The following is a 26,113-nucleotide window of genomic DNA, read 5'->3' on the forward strand; positions in this document are numbered from 1 at the left end:
AGAAAGAGAGAGAGTGTGTGAGAGAGAGGGAGAGAGAGGGAGAGAGAGAAAGAGAGCGAGTGTGTGTATGAGAGAAAGAGAGAGACAGAGAGTGCTATGAAGGAGTTTTGAGAACTGCATTATGTGCAGTATAAAGAAAGGCTTGTGCATTACACACACACACACACACACTCACAGGCTCAATGATTGCAGGCTCTCCTTTCTGTCCCTTCTCTCCACGGGCTCCATCCACCTAAAGAGAGAGAAACAGAACAGTCAGTTTCACTGAAACTGTTAGCTGTTAACCCTGACACAATATTAATGTTGTCAAAAGAAATCAATCTCCATATTTTACTGAGTGATAGTGTGAATAGCAAACACTATCAAACTGTAAAATGTACTGTTTGTGACAGTAAATATTAAAGATGTCAACTATACCAGATTGTTCATCTTACAGGAAAAAGTATGAACAGCAAAGCCTTTAGATCTGTAATCTCAAAAATGTGAGAATAAACTTTACTCAAAGATTATTGTTAACCAGCAAAATTCTATTAGGCTATAAACTTTGAGATTGCACCACGAAGTGACTATACCAGACCACAGACTTTGAAAGGTGAGAAAACTCAATAAACAGTAAACACTAAAGGACACTAAAGTAAACCTTATGGTGCCACATTAGAGTGTATGTAGTAAGTCATCTAAACCTTGCCATTTACAGAGGAGGAAGACAGGGTATGATTCTGTCAATATTACCAATTTATCTAACTAGTAAACTCCAGGGGAACTGCCTTGTAAAGTTTATTTAGAGAGCAAGAGTTTTAATCCTATAAAACTGTAAACTTTACAAGCTGTCAGAATAACAGACCATTGTGACAGATTGTGAACTTTGCAGGAATGCTGTAAAATCCGTCCTGTACCTGGCTGTAGTACTCATCAGTCTCAGCAGGCAGGAGTTTTTTTTCCTGGTCGGTATAAAATTCGGAATAGTCCTCATAGACCTCCTTCAGGTCCTCATCGGTGTAATCTGTAATTGATTCCTCCTTAAATCCGTCCAGGTCTGTGTAATCCGCCTCTCCGCCGACTCCTCCTTGTCCACCTCCCGTGGCGACAGATCCCGCGCCTGCCCCCGCGCTTGCAGATCCTCCCCCAGCTCCAGCTGAACCGCCCACGGTAACCGAGCCACCGCCAGCAGAGACCGTGCCACCGCCGACAGATACAGATCCACCCCCAACAAGGACCTTACTGCCTCCAGTAGAGACACCACCTCCAACACTGACAGATCCTCCCCCAGTGCTGCCTGTCGTCCTGCTGCCACCCCCGGTGCCTCCTACGGTGTATTCTCCTTCACCGTAACCCTCACTGTATTCCTCACCGTAACCTTCACCGTAGTTATAACCTGTCCCATACTGGTCGTCATAACCGTCAACCTAACAGAGAGAGAGAGAGAGAGAGAGAGATGAGGGACAGAAAGAGGATCTCATGAATGCTCCATTGTAAATAAACATGACACGCTGTAAGGTCATGTGACTTTGTGAGATTGTGAAAGTCCATTTATGGTACTGTTCTTCTGGATTAAAGTGTACTCTGAAAAGTCACTGTAATTGTTAAACTGTGCTCACATTGATATCATATGGTATAAACTATACGTCAATACTGTTTATGGCACTCACAGGATCACTGTTCTAGATGACAAAGCTTCTGCTGTTGTAGATAAGCTCTGGATAAACGATTCTAGATTAACAATATTCATGCTGACACTGAAGTCGCCCATCAGTTGCACAATTCCATAGTTGTGCAGCTCTCAATGAAATATTCAGAATCACACTGCTCTAGACAAACTGCTTTAGACTACTTGCAGAGAAACTGTTCCAAATAAGGTTCTCAGTGGTCTCTGTTTGTAGGGGCTTTGTTCTAGATGAATTACTCAAGGTGAGACCGCCCTTGACAAACTAGCAGGAAGCACAGCTCTAGATAAAATATTCATGGCCATAGTGCTCTCGAGAAATGAGTCACAGAGAAATTTGTCTTGGTAAAGTAAGTGCCATTCAGGATACAGTATATATACTGAAACAATGGCACTGCTTTAGCTTCAGTTTTTCACAATCTATAAATTCTATTTATTCACTTTTGAAGCTGCTCCAGATCAATTCAACGCACCGTATGAGAGCTGGAGCTGGAGCCATGGCCAGTGCCATTGTGTGTGATGGTGACTGAGGTGTGAACACCTCCGCCTCCTCCTATTCCTCCTCCTACTCCTCCTCCTACTCCTCCTCCCACTCCTCCTCCTACTCCTCCTCCTGCAGCTCCTCCTCCTGCAGCTCCACCTCCAACTCCTACGGACGTGATGATTTTTTTTTCCAGATCTCGACCGGTTCCGAGGTCCAGAGTTTCTGACAGGCCCAGATCCAGTTCACCTCCTGTACCTGTGCCTGTGATGGTGATGGTACGAGATGTGTCCGGAGATGCTGTGGATTCGTCATAATATGTCTCGTAGTTTCCATAGCCATCGTATCCGTCATATGTGTCTTCACCGGTGGTGGTGGAAACGCTCGAAGAACTGCTAGACCCTCCTGATCCCTTCACCGTGGTGATGACTTCTTTTCTTGAGGTGTCAACACGGCCGCTGTCTGGTACAGCCACCTAGTGACCACAGCAGCAGAGACAAACGTTAAAAAATCAAAAAAGGAGGATGAGATACCGTCTGACCCAAACAAGATCCGCTAAACCCTCTTTCACAAAAGCTGAACAGCCTTCATATGTCTGTTTATGCTCAAATAATTAAAAATTGCAAAACTGAAAGTAATAAAGTTATGTATGAGGTGATTCACCTCTTGTTCTTTAAAAGAGGTTTGGTTTTTTTTAAAGAAGTTTGTTTTTTAAAAGAGGTTTGTTTTCTTTATTTGCAGAGGTCATCATTTGGGGGTTTTTTTTTTTTTTTGGCCATGTACTGCTCTTAGTGGAATAGTGGTCATTTAAAAATTATGAGATACAAAACTTTCCAACACTCTCTGTAAATATTGTCATTTCAAATTAATAAATGGGAAGGGAAAAAAGCGAGCGTGATAAATAGCAGAACTTTGACAGCTGAACTTCTTTCAGCATCTACCAAAAAAATAGCTTGACATGAACTCACACAAGATTGTAACCTCTGTGGTTTTTACAAACATATGAATATACATCAGACGTTCTCAGTTTAGTAACGTGTTGCGGTTCTTAAACTCAAGGACGTCATAAAAGTGTCTTTTTTAAAAACAAAATAAAGCCACGTATGCAGACCAATCTTTTGAAAACATCAAAGTTTCAGCGATAAAGTCATCACGTGTGTGAAGTGTTTGAAAGCAACGCTTCATATTTAGGATGCTAGGTTGCCAGTGAAAAATCAGTGGAGTTTTGTGTTACCCTGTCCTCTGTAGCAGTCTCTTCATCGGGAAGGGGCGTTGCCTTAAAGTCCATATCCTCATAATAGGGGTACTCGTAGTAGTAGTTATCATCTTCTGTGTTCTAAAATACAACACAAGCACATCCAACAAGTCTGTCTGCGTTCATTTTCTGGTGTGAACCTTCCTGGAGTTGCACTGAATTAACTTCAGAATGATTTCATGTTTCATTAACACCTACATTGTTACAACTAGGCTATTTGTGAATGGGCTGTGTTTTCTAATTGCTTTAGTGTATGTGTTCTGGGGAGAGTGAATTCTATTAATGCCAAACAAGGATCCATATACCCCACAATTAACAAAACTAAGAAAATTAGTCATGTTAATACACAAGAAAACAGAGTGATTCTTTCAGGAGTACAGAAGAAGGGATCAATACGCATGTACTCTCAATAACTTTTATACTGATCCAGAGTGAGAGAGAGACAGAGAGAGAGAAGGAGAGTTGTTGAAGTGCGGGTATTTATTTTTGCACTGCACTATCAATGTTAAGATGGAAAGAGTGCATGGAGATATTCTTTTCAAATGTGTGTTGGCTTTGGTTAAGTTTAGTGGGGGGGATTTTCTTTAAAAAACAAAAAACAAAACAAAAAAAAGAACTCTCAGAGCCACGACTCCACTTCATTGGTAATACATGAGCCTCTCTCTCTCTCTCTCTCTCTCTCTCTCTCTCTCTCTCTCTCTGAGTTGCTTCATAAAAAAAAGGATGAGGTCATGTTGAACAGAGGAATGGTTGGAAAAATAAATTCGCAGAAGTCTGACTCCAGCTGTGGCTTTTCCTCTGGGTCTGAGTCTGACAGAAAAGAGAATGGAGAGCCAACACACATTAATGAGGTTCAAACACACACACACACATACACAGAAACATACACACACACAGGCAGGGACAGGTTTCATTCCTGCATATATGAACAGAAAAACGCTGCCAATTTTCCTCTCTGTAAGAGTTTCATAAAAATGGAAACAGAGGAAATAAGTTCTCCATTCTCTCCTTCAGTTTCACTTTAGAGAAATCAAAGAGCATTGGTTAAATATCACTGATCCTCTCTCAGTTAGTCCCTAAAACAAGGAGGGTTCAGGGCAAACACATTCTACCAGAAATGTGTATGTATGTCTGTGTGTGTGTGTGTGAGAGAGACAGAGAGAGAGAGACAGAGACAGAAAGAGAGAGAGAGAGAGAGAGAGAGAGAGAGCACAATTTGCAAATAAGTAGCGTTTAAATTATTTCATACTGACCTACTTTAAGTTTATTATATGCAGGTTTAGTTTAACTAGTTTTCAGAACTAGTAAACAAAACATGCCACCTGACAGACTGGCCGTGGTTTGTGCTCAGTGCAAGTAAATCATTTAATGGACAGCTGAAAGGAAAGAATTAAGGAGGTAGAGAAATCTCCAGAGAGGCACAGAGAGAAACAAAGAGTTTGTGGGGAACGAATTTTAACCCAGATGTGTTTTGCTATGTATTGTGAAACACGCTCACATATTCATCAGTGTTGGGGTCCTGGTTCTGCGGCTGGTCTGGAGCAGCGACCTCACAGTCCGGACTGTAGTGTTCGCAGTAATCATACGCAGCCCTGTGATCAGCCACGATCATCAGCTGCTGGATGTCACCCTGACAAAAACAACAGACAGACAGACAATATCAATGAAATTATCAAGATTACCGCAGACACACAGCACGCAATAGACAATATCACCATGGAAACCAACACAGAGCTCAATAGTAAGTATCACTTTGTAAACAAACAGCAATCATAAATCAATATCATCCTAAAACATGATAATCAACAATTAGTATCAGGTCATCAAATCTAAGAGCATAAAAAAACTGTGGAAAGGACATACTAACAACCTCCTGAAAGGATGTACTTCACTGAGAGTGTCTCAGCAATGGAGTGTTAGATTCAAAATCTGTATGAAAATCACTCTTGGATATGACCATTAGCTAAATAAGTGCATGTAAACATGAAACATCTGTGTAGGTTGTTGCAATGTATTGAAGTATTTGATTGGCTCTCTAGTGATTCTGTTGCTTTGTCTATCTAGAATGAGGCCCCTCCAACCCACAAACAAATGTGAAATAAAGGAAATAACCAAACAGGAAACAGGAAGTAATGGCATTGTAGAAATCAGGAAGTCTTTAAATTCAAAGTTGAAAAGCAGAAACACTGGATGTGAATTTCAAAGGCAAAAAAAGAACTCTCCTTTCTCTCCTGAGGGCTATACTTCCGAAAACTACTATTTGCCCTTAAGGTAATATGCAGTTCAATTAAATAACCACTCTGTGATGGACTAATATTATTCAAAAGCATAAAATATCAGCTGATTATAGACAGAACAGTCTCCAATCTCCAATCACCCCCACTTCCTCTCTCTCATCACACACACATACACGTGCACATACACACACACGTGCACACAGACGTGCACACACACACACAGACGCACACATTTCTTCCCATAAATATACCTCCTCTCTATGATGTGATTTGCAATCTCGACTGTCCACTAAATAAAATTAATAAACGAGAGAGAGAGAGAGAGAGAGAGAGAGAGAGAACTAAAGGGTAAAAGCACGCACACATACACACAAGCTTGGAAAGTGGGTCATGGATGGGGATGAGTGGTGACTCAACAAATTGGGCCCTAAACCCTCGCCAAAACTGTCCAATCAAATTAGAGCTCAACAGAGACATTCCTTTCTAATATAAAAAAGGCCATTTTGTCAGGTCTGTTCAGAAAACATGAACTAATACTATCAACAATAAGACTGCTCATTCTTGTGCTCTCTCTCTCTCTCTCTCTCACACAAACACACACACACACACACACACATTGAGACACAGATACAAAGATACACACAAACAAACACACACATGCATACACACTTACACATGTGGAAACAAAGTTGACAGGAAAGTGCTGTGCCAGACTCAAAGAGGAGCATGAATGGATGAGACTGACATGCATTTGACTCCGACATGAAGAGACTAGTACTGAAACACTAAGAGTGGAGGTGGTGGGGAGTGAGGGAGGGAGGTTGGGTGAGAAAGAGAGAGAGAGAAAGAGAGAGAGAGAGAGAGAGAGAGAGAGAGAGAGAGAGAGAGAGACAGACAGACAGAAGGGAGGGAGAAACATTTGTATATCTGCTGTACAGCAGGCTCTCTAGGCTGAATGGAGAGTTGGGTTTGCAGTGCAGTTGGAATCAACTCCAGACACACACACGTGCACAGACACACAGTAATTCATATGACTTTACCACTCTGTTCAATGCAACTTTATGGTATATTTTCCAAGACAAATAAAGCCTCTGCTTGTCTCTGAAAAGGCCAGTTTTCATCAACTATCATTTCCATTTTTATGTAATTTTCAGCCAGCTCTGAGAAGGAGCTGCAAGTCCTACACAAGAGGAGCAAAAGAGAGCGAAGAAAATTAAAGGGCTCGAAATAAGAGTAAAAGGGGGCAAAAAGGAGTAAAGAAGGGTAAGATGGAGTAATGTCCTCCTAATGCCCCTCAGGGTTAATTAAGTTCATCTGTCAGACTCATTCAGCACAAGGTTGTTCCATCCCTAATCACATTCTGCATGGAGGCCTTTCACCATGCCAAATAAACACAAACTATTTCACAGCCTCCAAATCTAATCCAACACAGACTGCATGCCAAGCAGGAGACACTGCACACACACACACACACACACACACACACACACACATAATCTCTCTCTTCCAGATACACATTTTCAAAATGTCAGTGATTAGCACAGCAGGACTACCTCAAATGAGATCCAAGTCTCATAATTAATGTTTTATACATTGCACAAAGCATCAAGAAAATAAATGGCTTGAAGAAACAGCTTCCTTCTAAACATATCTAATATCTTGTAATTTATTTGTTCCATATCTGAGGTCAGGAGAAAAAGTAAATGCTGGGAGCTACCTGGCCAATGGCTTCTTGCCTGATCTTGCTAGATCCTTCAAGTAAAATTACATTTATTTTTTTGGTACTGTTGGCTAAGAGGAACGATCTGATTTCACACACAGCTGTTACCAACTTAGATGCTTTCTGTACATATGAATTTCAATTTCAAAGCAGGCCAGCTTAGTGATGTAACTCTCAACGTGGCTGCTCTTCTGTCTTTCCCGTCGTTTCTTTCCCTCCAAGAAACAGCAGGCATAATGCTAACATGTTAGCATAGCATATTAGCCGAGCGCTTTAATGAGGAGTTTGCTAAAAGGCTTTGGCAGGAGGTGACTTCCCCAACCACAGGTGTGGTCCTATGATCATCTCATCCATTCAGGCAGAAAGGAACATCAACCACTCACTTTAACTCATTAAGCTTTCTCCCAACCCTCACTTTTACTCTGGCAAAACTTGATAACTTTAACTCATTCTTTTCCCAATATTTATTCATTTCAAGTCATTGAATTACCTAGTATCTGTCATTTATTTCATGAACCTGCTCCCATTTATCCGGCATAACGACCAGAATGTATGAGTTGATTTTTATTTGTGTGGGGCAACAAGTTACAACTGAGTGAGTTTATGTCATATTAAAATATGTCTTTTCATTTTAAATGTTCTTAAATTCCTTCCTTCAAATGCTTAAACTATCATTCCAATTTTTATGTCATTTTTGAACATGAAATAATTAGTAACAGAATTCAAAAGATATTCAGAAGAAAGACCTTCAATTCCCCTTCAGTAATTCATTCAAAGCTCCTTCAAAACGTAATCAAATGTCATTATTTACCTTAGTTCAGTCATCATGTAGGCTAGATCACGGTAGCTGCAGCAGTATGAATTAAGTCTTCCTAATTACAACATATACTAAAGCACAAATGAAGTGTTTTAAATATGGGAGACCACAGAAAAGTAGAGAACTTTGAGACCGTGCAGTGAAAGGCAGAGTACTTAAAGTAAAGCCAAAGCCACCAGAGAAGTAATGAACAAAAGACGGTCTAAACTAAAAACACAAAGTCAGGATTTTTCTTCTTTAGTCCGATCTGAGTCTGACTTCTCCAAGTCTGGTTCCAAGAAACACATGTGCACACTCGCGCGCGCGCGCGAACACACACACACACACACACTCACACTCACACATACACATACACACAAAAGTAAGAGCTGCACAGTTAGCAGGTCTATTTTGGAGACATGTGTTGGAAAAAGAGTGACAAAGGACAGAGAGCGAGAGAGAGAGAAAGAGAGAGAGAGAGAGAGAGAGAGAGACACACACACATTTACCGAAGACGACAGACAATAACAGACTGTACAGTGTCACCATGTCTGGACTTTCAACACTGAATTATGACCGGTTAGCTGGCCAACCATCTTCCCACAGCAGTCTTGAATACACACACACAGCTGCCTGCAGCCGGTATGCCCAGCCAAAACATTACCTTCACCCTAGCACAGCAAAGCACCACTGTAATTGAGCAAACAGCCAGAGGGGGGCATGAAAGAGCAGAAATGATGTGTGATCCAAACTCTGGACAAATGAACCCAAAATTGTTTTAGTTTAAGAGCCAAGAGAACAGCCTGTTCCCAGCATCTCAGGCCTTCTTCTTCTTCCTCTCTCTCTCTCTCTCTGCTTCTGGTTTTCTTGCCTTACATATACACACAAATATGGACAGCTGACCCACTGAACTGTGACAGATGCCACCAGTTAGGCCTCATGTTAAAGTGATCTCATTCCAGCTGTGTATGACAACACAGAACAAACTTAATCAGACACACAATATAGAACAAATGGGAAAGAATCAGAGAAATGGCACGCAGAACACTGGACAGGACTCACACCAGAAAGTCACTTTTGTTGAATACTGCTTCCGCATTACACAGAATAATCCAATATCAAATCCAACATCAGAGCTTTCAGGTCAATCAGACAAAAGGTTCGGAAACCCCCCTCACCCAAAGTTCAGTAAGGAGGTCTACTCTACTTCACCACAGATTTTATGCCACACACACACACATAGTAATCCCCACCTATTTACATAACCTGTCTGCCATGCACTATCTCTCACTGGCACACACAAACACACACACACACACACACACAATATGCTTGGGCAAACACATCTGACCACTTTAACCACACAAACACACACACACGCAGCATGGCAAGTATCTGGGCATTTTCAAGACTCAAAAAGCCAAAACGGTAAATCAAACATATACCAGAGGTCCTATTACAGCACAGAAACTATCAATCAACACTGTACCTCACATACACACGCACTCACTGACACAAATAAACACACACACACACACACACGTACACACACACACACACACACACAGGCTGAATCTGGAGACCTTAACAGTGCCAAGAGCAACAGGCATGTCTACCACCTCATTACCTCTCTCACTCTCCCTCTCTCTCTCTCTCTCCCTCTCTCTCTCTCAATCCCTCTCTCTCACTCTCACTCACTCTCTCTCTCTGGTACCCCATGCTGAAAGGCATTATGGGTCATGTCGCTCAGGGATCAGCTCCCATTTCCTGTCTGCTGTGCTGACGGAGGTCCTATGAGGCAGAGGTGCTCCATGAGAATGTTTTGATTTGCGTTTCGCTGAAACCCACAAAAAAGTGCTGAGGACACACTTCTGGGGCTTCTGGGTAATTACACATGAAGGGGTGCAGAGTGTGACACAGAGAAAGAAAGTTAAACATCTGCCCTGAATTACTGAAATTCTCTTGCTTTTCCGTAGAGCAAAATTCATCCCTCCATCCATCCGTCCATCCATCCATCCATTCATCCACCTTTCCATCCCTCAGTCCCACCCACAAATTATGTGTTTTTTTCAGAACTGTGATCATACAGCCCAAAGAATTGTAGTGTTGCAGGCGGTAACTTAACCGACTGTTGTAAGTTAACCAACTTAACCAACTAAATAAACACAGCTGATGTAATATGACAGCATACAAAATTACCAGCAAAATAAGCTAGCAAACGTGTGCATAAGGCAGATTTGTAAACAACCACATAATAAAGATGTTTAAACCATCATACAAAATGACCATATCAACTTCTAGACAACTGAACTACTCAACACAATGAACATATAAACTACCGCACACAAAATGAATGTGTAAATTATCACAGAAAATAAATGTTCTAACTAAAACACACGACAGACTTGTCAACTACTACACAAGTCATAATCTAAATAACATGATCTAAAATACAAGACAATTACCTAAAGTCAAACACAAGACAGTTACCTGATAAATACAGTGAAAAGCTAAATACAAAAAGAGTTGTGGTGTTTGTGGTGACTTAAGCCACAACACTGCCTACCTCCAAACACGCTATTCAATGTTATTGCTATTATTACAGCCAAATCCTGTTTTTCTAAAAGATATACCTTAATAGCACGTAACAACTTAAAACAGTCACTGTTCAATCCAACTACCCAACACACAGCATTTAAAAAGAACTGTCCAAATCATCACAATTACCCAATAAACAAAACAATCACGAACGACTTCATGTGTCCATGTGTTCACAGCATTAAGTGAAGAACATCTTGATTGGTTTTGATATCTACATATAAAGATTTAAAGCTTTAAGGCCTTCTGACACTCTGTGTCACTGGCTGTCTTCCATTTTGAGCCATACATTTGTCTTTGTTTGTTTGTTTGTTTCTCTTTCTGTGATCCTCTAGCATTTTTCTCTATTTCCCAGTGGCATGGGCAGGTAAGTAGGAGAAAATGATGGCCAGTTAAGTAGGAGAAAGTGATGGAACACAACATTCGAAAAGAACTGTCCAGGTATGTAGGAGAAAATGATGGAACATAATATTCAAAAAGAACTGTCTAGGTAAGTAAGAGAAATCATGGCCAGGTAAGTAGGAGAAAATGATGGAATAGAAGGAAAATGAACAGAGTGTTGAGAGTGAAGAACTGTATGGGTATGACACATGGAACTCTTAAAAGCCATATAACAACCTAAAACAGGGGCAACTTCCTGCTTTATTGCTTTTTCCTGAGGCAAAAACACACACAGACACACACAGACACACGGACACACACACACACAGACACACACACACACACCCACGCACACGCACAGGCACGCACACTCGGGATAACATATCAAGGCGTCTTAGAAAACCAAAGGATGAGGTCATCAGACCTAACTGGTGTTCAAAGCCAAACAGGAGGAGGAGAGAACTCCTCATTCTTTCCAGAAGAGTTTCAGACATGCCTCACCTTTACCTCCCACTCCCCCTCCATCACTCTCTCTCTCTTTCTCTCTCCCTCTCTATTTCTCTCTGTTTCTCACGGCTTCTCTCTCTCTCCTGTATGGTGTTTTTCAGTGTGGTGATATACGGCTAAGAGCTTACAACCCAGACTTGGGAGATAGGAAACAAAGCTCTGTAGTCTGGACTGAAGTAACTCAGACAGTCTGATAAAAACCCATTACAAAACCCTCTCTAACACACTCTCTATTTCCCACTTACTCGATGATATCTAGTTTTCATACACTTGTTTTCCACAGCCAGTCAGATGATGTGTGTTTGTGTGTATCTGTTTGTGCTAGGCATAATACTGTTGTCAGCATGGAACAGTCTTTAAATTATCTGCTGTTTTTTTTGGCATTAACAATAGGAAATGGTGAGCAAGGGAAACCCTCCGCTGACACATGTGCACACACACAGACACATGCTCATACACTCACTCACGCACACAGATTATGTTGGAGATCACTGTAAGCGCTGCTTTGCAATATACATGACATCCTTCATGCTTTCAAAACTACTTTCACAATTTCAACACTAAAGGATTTGTGTGTGTGTGTGTGTGTGCGTGCGTGTGTGTGTGTGTGTGTGTGTGTTTGATGTTTTATGGCATTCCACTACAGTGATTTATGTGTTTGTAAATGTAGGGAGAGACTCTTATCTTACCAGCGATCTCCTTCTGAATTTTAGTGAAAAGGAGCGAGAGACCCAAAGCCAGATCACTGCTCTTGCATTTAACCTGCTCTACCGTACTCTACTTTTCCATATTCCCTCTCTTTTCATGTTCTTTATTTACTTTCTTCCTGTCTTTCTCTCTTTACCTACAGCGAAAGGAGTTTACCATAGTAGAGACACTGGAAACTTGCTTGCTTTTACACAGAATTGAATTACATGGCCAGCCACCGAATTGAATTATGTTTTTATTTTTTCTTGCCTTACTTTTTTTTTCTCTTCAAAATCCCTTGGACAGGAACGGGAGCCAGCTGAGGATCAGCATGCAGTCTGGAGTTTGTGGTTCAACACTGGAAACTATGCCACACTTTTTTTTCAAACACTTTTTGCTAAGTCTTCAAAAAAAACAAAAAAACAAGGCAGACCAGGTCCATTAAAAACGGGGCTGACAAAATGACCATTGTACCAGTGCTAACCAGACATGTACAATAGGGTGTTTGGGGGCCGAGTGCTTTTTGGCCCATTACCAAAGTGCCATTTAAGTTAAGTAAAAAAAAACAACAACAAAAAAGTCTACTTCAGTCTAATCTCTGGAGCTACTGCTGGAAATTGCATCATTACTTTGTAAAGTGTGTTTGTGGCAACTAATAAAAAGCAGGGGCACCTACATAATGGTATAATCATTAAGTATGACAACTGCCGAAGCTTTGTCTCCATGTACCACGTTAAGATATAACGTCTGGATGAACAGAAGCCACAATGGTTAGCTTGTTCTTTGTGTGGTTACTGTCCTCTGGTAGATTTTAACTGGTTGACATATATTACAATGCGGCATTTTTAAATTAATTCATTAATCACTAGCACCATTGCACAAGACACATACCAAAAATGCACAAGCTGGACAACCAAAGATGTTTCTCGGTCTAACCTCACCATAGGCCCATTCCTTCAACTGTCTAATGCAACATCATCTCTCTGTGTGTGAGATGTACAGGGAGTCAAAGATCAAGGGAATGACATCATTTGCTTAAGTCAGCTTCTGTTGTTCAATATCAAAAAGGCAAGGATTAAGTCAACACTTTGTCTCACCTCACATTTGTCTCCACATCAAAATGTTATCAATAGCTAAAAATATTTACTAGCGGTGATGTTTCAAATTATATTTGAATTATACCTTGCAAGCTCTCAAATACACAAATGTACAGAGAGGGGAAGACAGAGAACAAGAGGGTTAAAGCACACTCTCTCGTTTACGCATTTAGACACACTCCTCACTCACTTAGGTGAGGTACAAGATCACAGCTAAGTGCCAAATACTGTCAAACACACACACACACACACACACACACACACACACACACACACTCACACATATAGACACACTAACTTGCTTATCTCCCCATGCTATATGCTGACATTTGTCAGTGAACATCACTGTCACGCATTAAGAACAATGTGTGAAGACATCAATGTCAATCAACCACACACACACACACACACTCACACACACACACACACACACACACTCACACACACACACACACACACACACACACACACAGGCAAAACGAGTGATTGCTCTGACAACATTATAGTCTGGCTAATGAGAATGGGCAACCAAATCACACCTCAAATGAGTGAATACTTTACCAGGAGTGTAAAAAAAGCATTTAGGCAAAAAGCCATTTTTGTCTCATTGAGTTTTAAAAACTGTGGGTGGTACAAGTTTAAAGGTAAGAGAAATTTTAAGAAATCTGTGAAGTTTTCTGAGTAAACACATCATGTAAATACAAAAATGTAAGGGATTTGTAAAAATGATGAGGAAGTAGTAACTAATTAATAGTAGTCATTTTGAGAGGGGTAAGACCAGCACACTACAGAGTTAGCCCAATACATTTTAAGACTTGTTTCTTTCTCAAAAACAATCTCCCTATGGCCTCAAGGCAAGATCTCCTTAAAGGAAAGGTTTGTTTTCAGCCCTATAGATGCTACTGTCAGCTAGCCAGCTAGATAGTGTGCCCCCCCCCCCCAAAATGGCATTGTTTTACAGTAACAAACACAGTGATAAACAAATCAAAAACAGTTGAAATTTTCTTTGAATTTCTCCGTTTAACACCATGCTCTCTAATTAATCATACCGCCACAACAGGGAGGCTTACCTCAAACACCTCCTCGTCCAGAATGCGTGTCCCAAACACAATGATGCCCTTGGTGTCGATGATGGGGTGCGGGCTTCGTGCCAGTGGGCGGGTCACTTTCTTCTTGCAGTCCAGAATTAGAGTGATACTCTGCTTATGGATGCTAATAGCCACCCTGTGCCACCTACAAGAAACAGAAAACAAACAAATACTTTCAGCAGGTAGATGACACACACACAAAAAAGGGTAAGTGATTGTTACTTAATAATAGTAATGTGGTAGAGTGTGTGTGTGTGTGTGTGTGTGTGTGCGCGCGTCTGTGTGTGTGTCTGTGTGTGTATGTGTGTGTGTGTGTGTGTGTGTGTGTGTGTGTGCGCGTCTGTGTGTGTGTCTGTGTGTGTATGTGTGTGTGTGTGTGTGTCTGTGTGTGTGTCTGTGTGTGTGCGCGTGTCTACGTACATCCGCCTGTGTGTTTGGGTGTGGGTGCGTGTAGATTTGTGTCTGTTTTTGAATGCAAGAGGGAAAGGAAAAGAAGGAAGAGAAAGATAAAGACAAGAAGAGACAAGACAGAAAGCAAAACAAAGATACAAAGGAGAAGAAACTGCAGGCTAGACTGACTAATAATGAAAAAAAAAAAACAGAAAAATAAGCATAGAGCAGATAGAGACAGAACAAGAGAGAGACTTACTTTCCGTCTGCCAGGTTGACCCCTCTGAAGAGAGGGTAGTCCTCGGGGCCTGGTTTACCCATGTGGTCCTCATAGAGAAAGACAGGTGACCGTCCCACCTCCAAACCCAGCTGCTGAATGCCTTGCTCATTATACACAGATAGCAGGAAGGACTGACTGCCCCGCTTTGGCCTCACTGTGGCCAAGATGGAGAAGTCCTCCGGAAATGCAGAAGCTATCAGAGAGAAAGAGGGAGAGACAGTTTTACACCAGGCCTTCACTGTGTCAAAGCACACATTCATTACATAGATAGTGAGCGCAAAGATTTCATCTCTAATCATGATCCAACAGAATATGTAAATATAGGAGTTAGTATATAACTAAAAGTATAAGAATTAAACATGCAGTGTGATGTCTTTGGGAAATAATTTGACCTTTTTTGGAGGCTTGATCGAAACACATAATGCTATGTCTTTTAGGAGTTTTAATGATGCCTTCCTTGAAAGATTGTAGTCAAGGACAGTTTACAGAGACAAAAAAATCATCAAATGTTTATTACAACAAGGAAAGAGAGATTTTACTAAGCTTATGAACACTGGAGACTTCTGTGGTGTTGACTTGGAACACTGAAAGGAAACAAGAGAGTGCAAGGTGTCCAGCCAAACTCTCCCCCTCAGAGAGAGAGAGAGAGAGAGAAAGAGGGAGAGAGAGAGAGAGAGAGAGAGAGAAAGAGAGAGAGAGAGAGAGACAAGCATAACTGCAGCAATAAGAGACTTGGAGATGATTTCTACAACAGCGAGAGAAGAACAGAGTGACGAGAAAATCATGTGCTTCCCGGGAACCATTTTCTAATCCTTCACAATGTTTCCCTTTCCTTTGGTATTAATCTATGTACCAGATGAAGAAGTGGAGAGAGAGATGGAGAGTGAGGGATATAGAGAGTGAGTGAGAGAGAGAGAGAGAAAGAGAGAGACAGATAAAGAAGGGGAGACACAAAGAAACAAAGGATAAAGAGATGTGGAGGAAGAAAGAAAAAGGGTGAGGTCAAAAGATGGACAGAAGTAAAAAGCAAAGAAAGAAAAGAAAAGAGAAAAGAAAAGGAGAAATAGGGTGGCAGTGAAAGAAGGGAGAGAGAAATGAAGAGAGCTTGAATTTTTCCTTTGAAGAGAAAAACAGACTGTCTGCAGTCCTGCAGTCTCAATGAATATGCACACACACACACACACACACACACACACTCTAAAGATTTCACTCCAGTTACACACATCTGTCAGACAGATGCCCACTGCCGAGACCTCTGGGAAATTCTAGGCTGCCTGACCAGGAAGTGTGTTTTCCAGCCATTCCATAGACAAAGAGACCTCACATACCAACACACGCACACACACACACACAGACTGAGAAAGGAACTGTTATCCCCCCTGAACACTAACGTAACACAGACTGAGCTGAGTGTTTACACGTTGTGAACACGGACTAAACATGGTCTTTCAATGGACTGAGTCAGGCAAATGTCTAAACCCTGCATCAAAGCACTGTGAACACTGTTAGATTACGCTGTTGGCATGGCCTAAACCTGGGGAAAGCATGTCCTGAACATGGACAAAACTCAGCTTGAATGTGATGGTGAGTCTCAGATAGTGAACTGCGTGTCTTTCAGTGCCACTAAACAGGCATCTACAATAGCACTGTGGACTTTTTGCCCATTTCATATGAATATGCTAAATGATATGTATTTTCAAGCTTATTTTCAGTAAGCCCTTACTGCACTCAGTTACAATATAATAATATTCACTGACATGGAAATTAAACATCCCTGTAGATATGTTCGTGTTAGTAAAATGTGTTTGTGATGAGGCATATTCTCTGCCCTCAGACCCTGACAGAAAGGCAAAAGAATGAAAACCATGAAAGAGAGAGGGAGTGAGAAAGAAAGACAAAGAGAAGTAGCAGGGTCACAGCCTAAAGACAGGCAGACAAGTGAAGGAATAACAGGCAGAAAACTCTGGAGGAGAAAAAGAAGAAAAAGAAAGAGAGCAAGAAAGAGGGGAGTCAGTTTCATATGGAGAGTCTAGTTAGGCCATCTTCTTCTAGTTATGCCATCTTCTTCTAGTTATAGCCACTTCTTTCTTCACTTTCTTTCTTTCTCTCTCTCTCTCCTTCTTTGTCCCTCTGTCCCCCTCTCTCTCTCTCTCTGCATCTCATCCTTTCATTCATGATCTTTTTGTTTATTTTTGTCCTAATTTCTAAAAATCCTCACATAACCCCTGTACTGTGTTCAGGGTGTGGTGCATGTGGTGTCAAGCTGAATGCTCTAGGCTAAAGCAGTATGTGAATGCATATGAATTTTCTTTTCTAGGCGCGCACACACGCATGCACACACACACACACACACACACACACACAGAGCCTCCCTCTACAGCTATGCATTACAGGCACAGAATGTCATAAAGGACTTGGAATATCAAAATGAATGTGGGTTAGGTTTTGGATTATGGTCCTGAGGTCACAAGTAATGCCTCAGGAGACTTTAAACAGCCAATAATCATTTCTGTACTGAATTGACATAAATATATAATATATAATAATATTTGGTTCTTGTTTCATTTAACAACATAGTCTCTCTCTCTCTCTCTCTCTCTCTCTCTCTCTCTCTCTCTCTGATACACAGACCTGCTGCGAGTTCTCTCTCTCTATCTCTTCCACATTAGATCAGTCTGTCATTGTCGTTAGGGGATAAGGGTCAGGGCCTCTGACTTCAGTGTGGTTTTCCATTACTAGACTGAATCTGAGCTCTGTGCCACATTTGTAACAATGTCCCCAGTTCTCCTTAATGTCAGTGACCTGTGATCCCTCTCTGTTACTGAGGAGACAGAGAGAGTCTCAGAGAATTCCATGAGAATTTATCCCAGGGACAAAAAAGCAAACAAAATCACAGAGACATGGAGTGACAGAGAGAAGGAAGACAGGAGTGTGTCTGTGTGTGTGTGTGTGTGTGTGTGAGAGAGAGAGAGAGAGAGAGAGAGAGAGAGAGAGAGAGAGAGAGAGAGAGAGAGAGAGAGACAGGGAGGGATATTGAAATCAAATTTATGTCCATAGAGATTCCTTGGTCAGTCCTAATGTGGGAATGCTCCTTGCTATGACTGGTCTAATCTTGATGAAAGCCAACTGCAGTCGTTTTTCTTTTTTTCCCCTTTCTTTCTGAGCACAGGGAGCAGAGGCAGCTCCCTACGTTAGCTCACTGGAGGAGTTGAATCACTTGTTCCACATGCTTTCATAGTGATTACACGTCTCTGTCTGAACTCTGTGTGTGTGTGTGTATGTGTGTGTGTGTGTGTGTGCGTGTGTGTGTGTGTGCGCATAATTATCGCAGGAGGGGAAAAACAGAGAAAGTTGGAGAGTGAGAAGTGTGATGTATGGCCTCATTCTCTAGCTTCTGGAAATCATTACCAATTAGCCCTGTTCATCAACCCACTGCTCACACAGGCACATACATGACCACACACCAGCCTGACCTGCCGGACAGGTCACGGGAGTGCTTTCAGCCAAAATCAATCATATTCATAACATCATAATGTCTTTGGGTGCAGATTTACATGCAGTTATAACATTTCTTGGTGTTGAACACTGGTGTACAACAGTTGTGTACAGTGTTAGTGTGGTTATAGAGGAAGCGTTGTTTGTGGTCTATTGAGATATAGAATGGATTGTGCGTTCTGTCATAGCAGAGTGTCTGATAGTCTCATATGACTGTGATAATGTTGTGTGTGTGTGTGTGCCAAGTAAGACAGAGCTCTTACTGTCTTTAGCTTAATAAGGAACAACTATGCACCTCAAAAAGCTGCTAAAAACTAATAACTCCCTCCCACCACCCAACCCCACCCCACCCCACCTCACTCCACTACCGCCCACGGATGATGAGAGACATGTTATGATTAGGGCGATAGTCTTCTTTTCACACAATTGGCCGTCAACCAATAAACTCTTAAGCCGGTTGAGCTCTCTCTCTCTCTCTCTCTCTCTCTCTCTCTCTCTCTATCTCCTTCTCTTTCCATTTGCTCACTCTTTCTTTCCCCTCCCCTCTCTCTCCCTCTGTAAAATTCTTGAGATTTTCAGAGGGCGCATTCCAGTGGAATGGAGTGTCTGGGCTGGAGTTTTACGGCAATGTGTTTTTGCGATGAGTATTAGGGAACAAAAGGCTTCAGACAGAGAGGGAGAGAATTCAGCTGACATAACCATTTTTTTTTTTTTAGTGGGGAAGAATTGGGAGGTAATGTTGACGATGATCATTATAATAGCTTATATTATTACCATTCCATTAAATGACTATTTCTGCTATATTTCTTAAGAAGCTCTAGAAATATTCTTCTTGCATGAGCCATGCTAGCGGAACACCCTAAACTGAGAGAAATAGGGTGAGAAAGAAAGAGAGAAGGAGAAAGAGAGAGCTTACAATTATAGCCACGTCAGCAAAGAAATAGATGGTCACTCCTCCTTCTGTCTCTATCTTTCTTTCTCTGCTCCTCTGTGCTTCTCCTCCCCTCTGTCCCACCCTGTCCTCTCTGTTTTTTCATCCAGGGGATAATTCAGAGTGAAGTAGTCTCTGAGATTTCCAAAACTGCTAAATTAGTATGCTCCAGTTGGTCTCTTTTCTCTCTCCCTCTCTTTCTGTCTCTCTCTTTCTCTGTCTCTCCATCTCTCTGAATTAGAAACAGAACAAACAGATGTGTGCAAATGGAACAGACACCAGGAGAATAATAAACAACAGACACGCTGCAGAAAGTGAATGAGAGAGGGAAAGAGAGAGAAAGAGAGAGAGAGCGAGAGAGAGAGAGAGAGAGAGAGAGAGAGGAGAGAGAGGAGAGACACAGAGAGAGAGAGAGAGACAGAACATACTTTAAGGGAGATGCCTTGGCATGTTGGATTGACAAGAGAAGAGCAATCAGAGGTCCAATAAACACGGAAAACGCTATCAACACTGTTGACTGGAGGTCAACAAGTCACAACCAAAGACTCTCCAGTAACTTCTTTAGTGTTGGTTATCATGTTTGTGTCTATGTGTGCATGCCTGCGTGCGTGCGTGCATGCCTGCGTGCGTGCATGCCTGCGTGCGTGTGTGCATGCGTGTGTGCGTGCATGTGTGCGTGCGTGCATGCGTGTGTGCGTGCGTGCGTGCGTGCATGCGTGCGTGCATGCGTGCGTGCGTGCATGCATGTGTGCGTGTGTACCTGCGTTTGTGTGTGTGTGTGTGTGTGTGTGTGTGTGTGTGTGCGTGTGTGTGTGTGTTTGGTCACTCACCAGGGTAGAGCTGTTTGGTAGGGGCACTGAGTTGAGCGTCTTTGGATACTCTGTATGCCACATCAGGGCCTTTCGATGACTTCCTGTGCGTGCAAAATCCTGTCGTTTTCGTTACACCCTCAGGCAAACTGTGAAAGTCTAAAATCTTCAACAGATCTGCAGGCTCTGCTGCAAAAAAGAAAAATGGGAAAAGAGAGAGAGGTTATTTTTTCAGAAATTCATTCAGACAAAGCACTTTAAGAGAACTTTACATTACAAATGTAAGTGATACAAAATAAAGTTGTAAACCTATTTACCTAACAGAAAATATACACCTATACTTAATTTAGAGTAATACTGTTACACCTCCTGTTGCACACAACCACTGATAGCTGTCCATTTCATTTAACATTTATTTCCACAGATCAGTTACATGAATACATATGCACAGTACTTACACTACAGTACAAGAATAAACACACTGAAACACATAACAACAGATATTTGGAATTCACTATTAAACATGTTAAGTCAAACTTTTCTTACAGTCCTGCAGCCCTTTAACTGAAGCGAGAGTCACTAGACTTCTCTTCTACTCCTCTTGACAAACAAATTATTGAAGTGATTTTAAAACTCACAATTTCTGAACAACAAAAAACTGAATCTGTAATTTTTTCATCACAGTGAAGTACAAGAAACAAATTCTAGCGAAGCATTTATATAAAACCAACACTAAAACATTCCTTATAAATAGATAGCCACAATAAGAAACTACTTATTTCTGTAAGCTAAATCAGCATAGCGAAATGTATCTCATTTTACAAAGCAAATAAAAATTTGGGAGCTTTGAGGTCAGTTAGTGAAGAACCACTCTTTATCAGACAGAACCCTGTAATTGGATGGTAAGACTGTCTGTCATCATACTGTATGCTATGCCCCGCCCTAAAGTATAGAATCTGCCTCCTAGTTACCACAGCTGCAGCTGTTGTTGACCACAGAACATCAAACATGTGATTAGCGCTACCCCAGGTTATGACCAAACTAGCGACCAGGTCTGAATGTGGTCAAACTCTGGGTTTTAGCCCTGAACCGCGCCGTGGTCAGAGAGAGGGATGCAGAAACGGACAGATCAAGAGAGCAAAGAACAAAAGAGGACAACAAAGCTAAAATCAGAACTGACCCAGAGGACAAACAAGCAATTAAGGCAAACTTATATAAACAAGCACACAAGGCAGCACTTCTATACATACACACACACTTAGACACACGTACACACACACACACACACACACACACCAATGTCTGAATCAATAGCCATATCATCTTCTCTCTCTGTCTCTCTTTCTCTCCCCCAAAGATAGATACACACAAACACACACACACGCACACGCACACAGGTAGAGACATCAGGTGTTTTGGAGCTAGGACCACACACATTTAATGAGTTTGTTCAGTGACAAGCTTTCAGTGGTTAACATGCAACACCTCATTCATACACACATACCACTTCATCAGGATTAAGCCTGCACCATGTTTAAAAGCAAACAGCAGCTGTCTTGCCTTCTTCTTAACAATGCAAGTGACTCTTTTATGACAGAATATTTAAGGTTAACACCACCAAAGCCTTACAGGAATCCCATCCATTTTCCTTTTAATCCTACCCCTAGTCCAGCTCTAATACAATATCAGAATTTATCCTATATCCATCAGCCATATCTGGCCTATTGTAGCCCTGGAAACCAGAGTCATCATAAAAGAAGAGACAGGCGATCAGAATCCAAGCATGTACGCACTCATACGCAAGTGTGCACACACACACGCACACGCGCACACACACACACGCACATACGCACGCACGCACGCACACACACACACACACACACATACACACACTCAAATGGCATTAGAGCTCATGAAACTGTTCTGTCTCACCTTTTTATCTGTTTAATACACCAACATCAAAATAATTGTTTCCTGTTGTATCACCCCCTTTATGATCATTAATGATTCTCCTTTGCACACATACAGTCATTTACATTATGCTCCTTTTTCTTTACATTCCCTGACACAAAGGAGTTTCAAACGAGTAGTTACCCTCATGCATAAACATATCTCTCCTCTTCCATACCCATAAAATCAGACAAAATTACACCGTCCATTTATATCTTACACCAAATGAGTGTGTACACACATGCATAGTATACATTGTACACCTCCTTTACCACATCCTCTACATGATCATAAACACATAATCTCCCACATCTCTCTCTCTCTCTCTCTCTCCCCCCTCACAGAGTATGTGATTTGCTACGGAGTATGTCATATTGTGAATACTCTTCTCCATTTACCTTCAGTATCTTTAGTATAATTACACGGTAATTACAATTTAATTACAACCACTGCTGTTCTTATTTCATATAGTGGATCATAAATCAGTGTCAGAGATAGCTGAGCTTCTCTCTCTCTCTCTCTCTCTCTCTCTCTCTCTCCTTCTCTCCTTCCCCTCCCCTCAGATAAAAAAAATGAAACAAACATTGCAGAGATGAGACTGCCGCGTACACTTTTGGTGCACGCAGACGCGTGAAACTGGTTGCTAAAACAGAAGACTACATCATCCCAGCGTACGGGAACTACAGAAAATTAATGAATTGGGTTTTCTAAGTAGGTATCAAAATTGTGTGACGTCTAAGGTTTAGTTTACGCTTTTTGTTTTCCCTCGGCCCTTCTGTGTGAACATCATAAGATCCGCTCTCATACTGGAATATAAATGATGAGTAAAAACTAATGTACCAAACAATTTAGCTTTTAATTACCATTATATTGGTACTCAATAGTGATATCTTTATTTTTGTATGCCAAATATATCACAACAGATGGTGTGATCAAAAACAACAGGCTACTGAAGAAACTGACACCGACACATAAGAACATGTTGACATTGTAAGTCGCTTTGGTATAAAGCGTCTGCCAAATAACTAAATTGTAAATTGTAAAATTGACATTGTTGGTGCGCTTAGTATCTGACTTTGGTCATCTGTCAAAATAGGTCGGTAAGGCTCTGCATAACTGACCAAAACTAAACCAAATCATCAGTGCATTGCCTGTACTACTATGTCAAGAACTGTAAAGAGTATGATGAAGTGTCTGAGTGTTAAGTGTTAAGTATCTGATCAGTTCAGTGCAACGTCTTGCATGTATCCACTAACTCCATTAACATTTCTTTAAAAGAAAGAACAAATAGCATATGAGCTAAGCATGCCACAGACCAACATTCTCTCCTCAACAAGTAGACAACACTCAGAGAGACCACTGTGAGCCACATTAGCACAGCGTTAAATGTTAATCTAATGGTTAGCTTATAGCTGTTAAATTTGTAAGGTATAAACAGAAACAAAGGGAATTTTAGGGCTGGGGATGGCTATACTAGTGTAGTGTTCATTAAAAAATTATCCCACATTGGTTTGCATAGAGAAGATACTTGGTTTGGTGAAAAGTGTAGAGTTCACAATAAAACAATAACAGGTTTGGGATTAGAATAGGTAGTACAAAAGAATAATGTGGTAGGGAATTTGGTTTGAAAATAAGCAGTTATATGTTCAAGAGTTTAGTTGATGGTCATTGTTTTTGATTAAAGGACAGATTTCTCAAATTTTACAAGTACTGTAACCAGTACAGATATAGATTTGAGGCATGAATCTACATGAAACTTAAGGGAACGGGATTAGATTGATGGGTGGGTATAGCTGCTATGTTGGCAGTACAGCACTTTAAAGGTCAGAGTTAGCAAAACAACCAGTCTCATTGTTAACGCTTATATTAAAAATACTGCAACACAATCTAAAATATATGGAACCAAACTAAGAGTACATTCTTACCAGTGACTTTTGTAGGGATGGAAATAGCATGCTTTTTTTCCAAGCTGGCCCTAGAAATAAGGCCATGACCTGTGAGGTTAACACCTTTTCACAACATCTCCCCATTACTAGAAAAACATCTCTCTCTCTCTCTCTCTCTCTCTCTCTGTGTGTGTATGTGTGTGTGTCTGTGTGTGTGTGTGTGTTTGAGAGAGAGAGAGAGGGAGGGAGAGAGAGAGAGTGTGTGTGTGTGTGTGTGTGTGTGTGTGTGTGTGTGTGTGTGTGTGTGTGCGTGTGCGAGTGTGTGATGAACTCTGCTGAGGTATGTTGGTTTTGTTAATCCTACTTGACACTCAGTAATCCTATGAAGATCAGAAACTCAAAACATAGGCAAGCAGTGTCATAGCAAAACCTTATACCCCCTCCCCCCCCACACATCCCCATTGGTATTAAAAGAGATCAGCAACAAATTTCTTTGAATCCCTGCATACAAAAACATTTACCTATTTAGATTTCAACATTGAACAATAATTGTCAAACAGAAACCAATCTGCCAATTAGACAGATCTGGACTGTTTTCAGGAAGTTTGCCCACTGAAACAAACACTGACATAACTTAAATAAAAGTTGCTGTTGCTAACCCTAAGACTTTTGACATTGTATACAAGAAAATGTATGCTGCATGTGTGTTAGTGTACATTTTTGAGTGAGTGTGTGTGTGTGTGTGTGTGTGTGTGTGTAAAAGAGAGAGAGAGAGTAGAAATAAAACACTTTGTGTGCATGTGAGTATGTTTAAGTCTGTTTTTATGTCTTCTTCTTTGCAACTATGGTAAACCAGGAAGGAGTAGCATGTTCAGACCAACTCTAAAACACCAGCATACTCACACACACAGTTTACCAAACCACAGGGTGAGTTAAGAGTATGGTCCTTGGTCTGTCAGTAGGAAGTTGCATGTTTACCCTCTTAACCAGAAACATCTCCAGAGACCTGAGCAATATTTATTCAAATATAGACTCCGTTTCCCTCTGCAAACACACACATACAAGTCTTTCAGTTAGGCCACCTCTGTGTGTATGTGTGTGTCCATGAGGTTCTCTGTATGTCATTAGAGGTAGTGTTTTGGGGGACTGGAGCATGCTGTTCAATAATGACCATGTGGTTGGAGAAAATTGGCCACACAAACACACACACACACACACACACACACACACACACACACACACACACATTTTCTCATCATAGAAAATGATGTTTAAAAAAGCCCCATCGCATACAAACAATACATTCTCAATCACAATACACAGGAAATACTCTCTTTTAAGACATAACACCATTTGATACACAATAAATTTTAAATTTCAGTCTGAATACACACAAGTAATGTTCAGTAAACAACAAAATCTCTCTCTCTTTCTCCCTCTCTCTCTCTCTCTCTCCCTCTCCTGCTCTCTCTCTCTCTCTCCCTCTCCCTTTGTAGAGCCACATGAAATGTCGTTGGTATCCTCTGCCAGTTCTTAATGACAGCGTGGCTACCACAGCCCCATATGCATGTAAAGCTGCCAGCTACAACACACTTCTGCAAAACTACAGCCTCTACAATTTTAACAAACATTCTATCATGCAATACTACACACAACAAGACTGACAAACACAGCACGCACGCATAGATACACACTATACAAAAACATACGCTAAAACACATTCTTCCAAATACACAACATATAAAGCCCCATATTATACACTCGCACGTGCACATGTGAAACAGTGAAACTCTCACATATCTAAGTATGAAAACCACACAATTTTCAGATGTGTGTCACATGACTGATATGTCCACATGTGT

At 41.2% G+C, this 26,113-nt stretch overlaps 1 protein-coding gene across 1 annotated transcript in view; it reads right to left on the minus strand.

Moving 5' to 3' along the window:
* col5a1 (procollagen, type V, alpha 1) overlaps positions 1 to 26,113 on the minus strand; it is a 76,558-nt gene that overhangs the window by 35,860 nt on the left and 14,585 nt on the right. Inside the window, exons 2-9 of the mRNA XM_030767927.1 lie at positions 20,437 to 20,604; positions 15,160 to 15,373; positions 14,493 to 14,655; positions 4,898 to 5,029; positions 3,379 to 3,480; positions 2,281 to 2,619; positions 897 to 1,406; positions 176 to 232 (exon numbers count right to left, since the gene is read on the minus strand). Of these exons, the coding sequence (XP_030623787.1) occupies positions 176 to 232; positions 897 to 1,406; positions 2,281 to 2,619; positions 3,379 to 3,480; positions 4,898 to 5,029; positions 14,493 to 14,655; positions 15,160 to 15,373; positions 20,437 to 20,604 (1,685 nt within the window). The remainder of the gene's footprint in view (positions 1 to 175; positions 233 to 896; positions 1,407 to 2,280; positions 2,620 to 3,378; positions 3,481 to 4,897; positions 5,030 to 14,492; positions 14,656 to 15,159; positions 15,374 to 20,436; positions 20,605 to 26,113) is intronic.

The sequence above is a fragment of the Chanos chanos genome, chromosome 3 (genome assembly GCF_902362185.1).
Source record: "Chanos chanos chromosome 3, fChaCha1.1, whole genome shotgun sequence".
NCBI lineage: Eukaryota > Metazoa > Chordata > Actinopteri > Gonorynchiformes > Chanidae > Chanos > Chanos chanos.